Genomic DNA, 6958 nt, shown 5'->3' with positions numbered 1-6958 from the left:
TGAATGGCACATTGATATACAACTTCTTTAGCACTTCAAGGAAATTGCCAAATTGTTTGTCTAGCTTATGCTTGATGAATCTTTGAAGGTAGGGAAGGGTGGGCTTATAAGGCTCAAGTGGGATGTATGGTTTCTCTCCCTCATCTTGCTCACTTTTGCTTTCTTCTTCTTTTTCATTTTTCTTGCTCTCAACTGAATTTTCTTCTTTTGTGCTCTCTTTTTCTTCTCTCTTGTTTTCACTTTCTTGACCAACTTTCTTACCACTTCTCAAGGTCATAACCTTACATTGTTCATGAGGGTTTTGTGGTTTGCTAGGTAGTTTGCCATAGGATTTACTTCCTGATGAGCTTGCTTATTGAGCCAATTGAGTCTCTAACATACGGTTGTGGGCTTGTAATTGATCCATGGTTTTGTCTCATGTGTTGCATTTCTTCCTCCAATTTGCTATTCATTTTGCTTTGTTCAGCAAAAAATTTCTCCATCATGCTTTCCATGGTTGGCTTTGGTTCATGAGGTGGAAGGGGTTATTGTGCTCTTGCTTGATATCCAGGTTGTGGCTGCCTTGTGGGCTAAAATTGAGGATGAAACTGAGGCCTATTCTGCTGCATATACTGCTGGTTATGAGCATAATTTGAGCTTTGACCTTGTTGAGCAAAAGTTACTTGTGGTCTCCATGTTGAGTTGTTCACATTAGAGTAAGAATTTCCCATAGGTTTTTGTTGATAACCTCCTACATAAGCAGCTTGTTCTTGCAAATAATCATCACCATAAGAAGAGTAATCAACTCCATAACTTTGGGTTCCATCTGTGTAGGCAACTTGTTGCATAGTTGTAGGAGTTGAGGTTGTTGCCTTTATGCAAAAATCACTAAAAAGCTGAGTCAACTAATCAAATCTTGCATTCATGTAGCTAACTGAATCAAGTTCATAAATCCCAGCCTTCTTTAATAGCTCAAGTGCTCTCGGATTTCCCCACAAATGGATATTATGAGCAATCTTCTCTAATAGATCATAGCATTCTTCACTTGTCATTCTCATGAAATCTCCTCCTACTTGTGAATCAATTGTGTTTCTTATGGCTAGAGTAACTCTGGTGTAGAAATTCTGAACAATCATCCATTTGGGTATTTCATGATGAGGACACTGCCTTTCAAGCTCCTTAAATCTCTTCCAAGATTCATACAAAGTTTCATCATCCCTTGGTTTAAAAGCTACCATCAAATTCCTTAAATGAGTGGTCTTCCCAGGTGAGTAAAAATGAGATAGAAAAGCCAGAGATAGCTGCTCCCAAGTAGCTATAGTAGCTTGTGGAAGTGAGTCATACCACTCTAATGCTGAATCTCGAAGAGAATGGAAATAAGGTGAGCCAAACCACTTCATCTGAAACTCCAGGCTATCTTTGTGTACCACATATCATCAAAATTTTCTTTAAATGAGAATGAGGATTTTCAAGTGTGCTACCTCCAAATTGTGAATTCTGAACCATTTGAATGAGATCAGTCTTTAACTCAAATTGATTAGCTCCAATGATAGGTCTATTATCTCTCACATCTGCACATCTAGGAAAAGCATAATCTAACATAGATCTTCTCTGAGGATCATTTTGATTAACAACTTTATTCTGCCTATTTTGCTCATTTTCTCCATTATCTCCACCAATAGCTCTATTTTGATTCTCCATATTTTCAATTTTCTCCTCTTGGTCAAATCTTTGTTATTCTTCTTTTTCTGCTTCCTTTCTCCTCTTTGATTCCTTTTTGTTGGCTCGACATAATTTTTTCAATGTCAAGGTTGAACAACAATTGAGTATCACTTGTGCTTTTCGATCGTCTCATAAATAAGAAAAGTACCTGAAAAACACAAGGAACAGCAGTGAAAATAAAAGAAAATAAAAATTCTAATCAGCTTAGAATAATTAAAATCCAACTTAAAAATAAGCAATTCCCTAGCAATGGCGCCAAAAACTTGATGTTAATTGTGAAATAGTTTCCGCAATTGCACGGGTCACAGTAGTATAGTTTTAAAAATAATATCGTTCTCATAAGGAATTGTGCTTAAATTGAAAATAAAATGATAAACTAATTAGAATGGTGAAATTTAAAGATATTAAAAAAAATGAAATTTAAAATGTAAAATTGGTATTTGAGGAATTTAAGCTAAATCAAAAAATTAACTAAATTAATTAAACTAGATTATCAAAATTTAAATTGAAATTGCTAATTATGAAATTGGGAAGAATTAAATCTAAATTCAATAAAAATTAAAGTGATTCTAGAGATAGGGTTTTCAATATTGTTTGCATGTGGTTTATCCCCAATTTAGCCAAACACATGAGAATTACAATTTTAAGGGAAATCAATTCTTAATTCTTTGAAATCTTTTTCAAGCATTTCAAAGTTGGTATTCATCAAATCAAATCCTATTTTCACGGTATTTCAAACTTGATAAAAACCCAATTAAAGCTCTAATTGATTTTTGAAAGTCCCCTTAATCCTCTTATCTTATCTCTAACACCAAGAAAACTATGTTTATTGCAAGATTATCTATTCCAAACATTCACTTTTCAGTCCATCTATCAATGATTAAAACTTAACTTAATGAGGGCCGATTCATCAAGCAAGGCAACAAGCTCACAAGCAATAAATCAAAATGCAGCAAATCTCATTTAAATGACTAAATCAGTTCAAAAACCACAATACAAAGCAATATTTACAAATCCATTTCCAGAATCCCAAAGATCTACTCACAAATCATGATTTCAAGACAAGACCAAGTATAAAAATGAAGAAATAATGAAAATCTAAGCTAAGAAATAGAAAAACCCGGTAAAATGATGAAGGATCTGCTGTTAGAATGTTGCAGAAGACGTCCCTTTTGCTGCAACAAGACCAGATTTCACGTACTTCTCTCCTTCGTCTCTCCTTGCAAAATCTCATTGTTTTTCTCCTTATGGAAAGAAAGAGAAAAAGAAGTTTTTATATGGTTTAGAGGTCTACCCTAGAATGGGTAAAAAGGCAGAAGATTCTAGAGAAAGTGATGTATTAAATCAGAGGGACGAAAGTGCCACGTCAGCCATTTTCATTAAAATGACACAAGCTGAATCGATTGTGTTGCGCCTTGTGTCGCAAGTTGTATAACCTTCTACCCTAGAAAAACTTCATATCTGACAACGACACAACCTGTGTCATAGGTTGTGCAACTTTCGATTTCTTTAACTCAACTTCAAAATTTTGCAATTCAATTCTAATTTCTTCTAAATGGCTACTCTGATCAAAATGCACCAAAATTCTCCAAATTTAACCTACAAAATAAATAAATTCCAAAAATTAAACTAAAAAGTATAAAAAGGCAAAATTGACTAAATATATGCTAATATCTATAGTAATAGCTATGAACAAAGGTAAATTATGTGCAAAAATTATACCTAAATGATGATATAAAATGCATGTATCAGAGATTAACAAAGTTTTTGTATGCCCTACGTACCTCCCTTCAAACCTCACAGGTGGTATCTTTCAATCTGCATTCCCACCTCGTTTAGGTACCTCATTAATCACTAATCTGGTTTTTTTTTTTTCTAGCTATATAATCAAGAGCGATAGAAATTAGTTTATTTGGAGTTTTAAATATGCTTTAGTTAGTGATATAGTATGCCCCAAAAGCCCAAATAAGTCTTTAGAGAGTTCGGACCCTTTGGATCGATTTGGTTTCGATTTAATCATTTAGGATATCTACGCAAGGTATTCTGACAAGACATAGGGTATTCAGACAAAATATAGCATGTTTGGACAAGACACAAGATGTTTGGATGAGGCACAAAGTATTCGGACAAAGCACATGGTGTTCAGATAAGACAAGAAGTTCACAAGTTGGATACATGCTGTAGAGTATGCTATTTTCTCGTCGAGAATGCCGCTTGATAATGAGTTGTGTTTCTGCAATATATGGAAGGAAACAGTTGGACATGAGTTGGCAAGATCTCGGATATGGTGGAAAGGTGTTATCCCTTTTCTTATAAATAGGAGTCATGACAATAGCCAAGGTATGTAATCTATTCTTTTCATATTTTCAATATTCATTTTCCTCTGAGCATATATTGACTTGAGCGTCAGAGTAGCTTGCTTAGGTTACCGACTTCACATCTTTCTTCATTACAGGTCATACATAAATCATTGGTTGACTCGAGAATCATAAACAACATCAGTTAGATTTCTAGTCTTATACTCTCTTTGTCTTGTTTCAATGAAATTGGTCTTTTGATTAAAAAAAAATTGGAAGAAGGTGAAAAAACAAATGAAAAGAAAGAAAAGAATTAAAGCAAACTTACAATGTCTATAAAGAACATTTATGATCAATAAAAACTTAATTACTAAAGGATGGACTTCTGTTGCCATACCCAAGAAAATAGCCTTATTGCAATATATATTGAAGGAGTAGGATCAATATTTATATCCATTACAGAGAAGTGTACATAATTTGATCTAAACTTCAAAAGGAAGTGTAAATTTGCATCTGGTTCAAGATATGTTCAAAGTTGTCAGTTTGCCTGTCTATAGGATGAGTATGCATCCCTTCATAAGTTGTTACTACAATGCCTTCATCTTTGGTTAGGCGTTGCACTTGTTTCTTTACATTGCACCCTTGATGCGTGCACCGATAGTAGCTCCTGCAAATCGAGGGGGAAAAAACTCATTATACTTGCTCGAACATTAGTTGAATCTATTTGTGCATATCAAATTTGAAATAAATGTACCATTATCAAAAATATGCTTATATGTGTACATATTGCAAATTATAAATAAATGTACCATTATCAATGCACAAACATCCCAAACTTATGGGTTATGTGTGCAGTCTTACCTTGGTTTGCAAAGAGGTAGTTTTCATAGCTCAAACCCATGACCTTCAAGTCACAAATAGAGTAACTTTACCCTACGCATAATAGTGTTTTTACCAAGCAATTGTACTATATGGGAGGAATTTATGTTAAATTGATGTAAAAAGTCTAAAGAACTAGAGGGACGGTCCTACTCTTGGTGTGGCAACACCTCATTGCAATGTTAGGCATGGCAATTGGAATGGAAGCAATCCTTGGTTATAACTAATACAAGATTGAACTGAGTAATTATTGATTATAAAAGCCCTTCCAAGGGTTAATTCAAAGTAGTGATCAAGTACTAAATCCCACCAACAAAACTTAACTTTCGACTTGGCCTGGGGATCCATGTAGTTTATATATGCTGATGAAAATCTTTTGTTTCTTTTTATTCTCTTTGCTACATGAAAATATCTGTAGAGATTGGAGAATAGCCCATAAAACAATAATGCAAGAAATAATGTTTATCAAGGAAATTGTTGAGAACTAGGCAGTTTAAACCTCCAAGCTAGCTTTATCAGTACTCATAAGGGTGAATTCTTCATTCTTCATCACTCATCGGCGGCGATTGTAGAAAACAATCGAGATCAGAGAGAAGAACAATAAAGGAGATAAGAAAACCCTAAAACTGCACCACTTGATGATCAATTGCTGCTATGAATTCCCATCCATTTCACTAAAGGAGGGTGCATATGTATACACTGCACGATGTCCATATATATAGATAGACATCATGCAACCCTATTTGCAATACCATCCCATTCCCATGCCATAACCCTATTCTGAAAAGGAAATACACTTTCCAGCTCTTATCTAACATTAGATCTAGCAGGATCTTGCTTCGTAGCCAAGCCGCCCAAGAGAACGATAAAGGATTGTGTGTGTGTGTGTGTGTGTGTGTGTGTGTGTGTGTATATTGGATAATCGCATACATACACAGAAAAATAAGAAGACTAAGAACAAGGAAAAAAAAAATCAAAGAGAATTAATCTGGGTAGGTAGGGATCTCTATAAATGAACAAACCTCGGGAATTTGTTGTTTTTGACAGCTTTTTGGCCATACTTCCTCCACCGATAACCATCATCAAGTATATCAACTTGGCTCCTAGTTTGAAAAGCATATCTGGGTTTTCTAATCTTCTTTTCCCCCTTCTTTTTGCCTGGTTTTAGCTCAGTTTCAGACCCACTTGCAAAGCTTGCACTTTGTGATGATGAGTTAAGGTCCTTGAATTCTGTTCTTGGTAGTAGTGCTGCTGCTTGATTGTCCATCTTCAATCCCAAGAACCCATTTGAAGTATCCCCTTGAAAATTGTTAAAAACATGAGAATTTGTCATGGTTGACGATACAGGATAAGAAGGCGACCCTGTCGATGAAAAAGGAAATAACATTTGAAACTTTTCCATGGAAATAAGTAGTGCATACAAAAGAAAGAAAACAAGAACAAGAAGAAGAAGTAGACGTAGAGGAAGGTCTAAAGGGGTAGAGAGTAATATATACCCTCAATTATAAGAAAATAGTCAAATTTAAAAATATAAACCCTCAAATAGTCAAATTAACTTAAAATTTGTGGAGAGAAAAAGAATATGAAAAATCAAGGGACATAAATATAGCAATAAAAAGGTTGTGAACGACACGAAAATTCCTCCATGGTACAGAAAAATTAAAGCTGCATTAGCCTTTCTTTTTTTTTTTTTTTTTTGAAAATGCTTATTAGCCGATTAATTAATAAAAAGTAGGGTTAGAAAATGCAGGCGGCTTCATCATTAACAATAATACATTAATTAATTAGCATGGTTAATTAATTTATATATATAATTATATTAAAGAGAATATATATATATATATATGGCCTATCATGGATTTAATTTTGGTCAATCAAATTACCACCAAGCAATGACTAGTAGCAGTTGCCATTGGGATTGAACATTATTTTACCAATATGATATCACACGTGTATGATATTATGATTTTCATATAGACTACAATTAAGTTTCTTTGAACCTTTATTTCATTTTCTTATAGTGCAGTCTGCGTATGCCTGTCCCATGAGTTTCCTTGAAGCTGCTCAATATCCCCTCGTGG

At 34.2% G+C, this 6958-nt stretch overlaps 1 protein-coding gene and 1 non-coding gene across 3 annotated transcripts; one reads left to right on the top strand and one right to left on the bottom strand.

Moving 5' to 3' along the window:
• Positions 1-1125: 1125 nt before the first annotated feature.
• On the top strand, positions 1126-1231 carry LOC131174213 (small nucleolar RNA R71). Its single transcript, XR_009144461.1, has one exon. It is a non-coding gene; the product is annotated as a small nucleolar RNA R71 (small nucleolar RNA).
• Positions 1232-4311: 3080 nt separating this feature from the next.
• On the bottom strand, positions 4312-6510 carry LOC110648046 (probable WRKY transcription factor 75). Of its 2 annotated transcripts, XM_058136949.1 has the most exons (3): positions 6374-6510; positions 5900-6239; positions 4312-4665 (listed from the first exon to the last, which is right to left on the bottom strand). In XM_058136949.1, exons 2-3 carry the CDS (start codon positions 6208-6210, stop codon positions 4488-4490), a joined length of 489 nt encoding a protein of 162 aa, XP_057992932.1. In that variant the 5' UTR covers positions 6211-6239; positions 6374-6510; the 3' UTR covers positions 4312-4487. The 2 variants fall into 2 exon arrangements, with proteins under 2 accessions (XP_057992932.1, XP_021657832.2); XM_021802140.2 differs by lacking the exon at positions 6374-6510 and having other exon boundaries at positions 5900-6352.
• Positions 6511-6958: the final 448 nt, after the last annotated feature.

This window comes from Hevea brasiliensis, chromosome 15, assembly GCF_030052815.1.
Source record: "Hevea brasiliensis isolate MT/VB/25A 57/8 chromosome 15, ASM3005281v1, whole genome shotgun sequence".
Lineage (NCBI taxonomy): Eukaryota > Viridiplantae > Streptophyta > Magnoliopsida > Malpighiales > Euphorbiaceae > Hevea > Hevea brasiliensis.
Note: the sequence above shows the minus strand (reverse complement) of the source record. Positions and strands in the feature narration are given on the sequence as shown.

Bases quoted from the DNA above. Each gene is read 5' to 3' on its own strand.
- LOC110648046 (XM_021802140.2), bottom strand. From the start codon at position 6,279: ATGGAAAAGTTTCAAATGTTATTTCCTTTTTCATCGACAGGGTCGCCT. The intron at 4,666-5,899 runs GTTTGTTCATTT...CTCGATTTGCAG, and splicing joins AAAAACAACAAATTCCCGAG to GAGCTACTATCGGTGCACGC.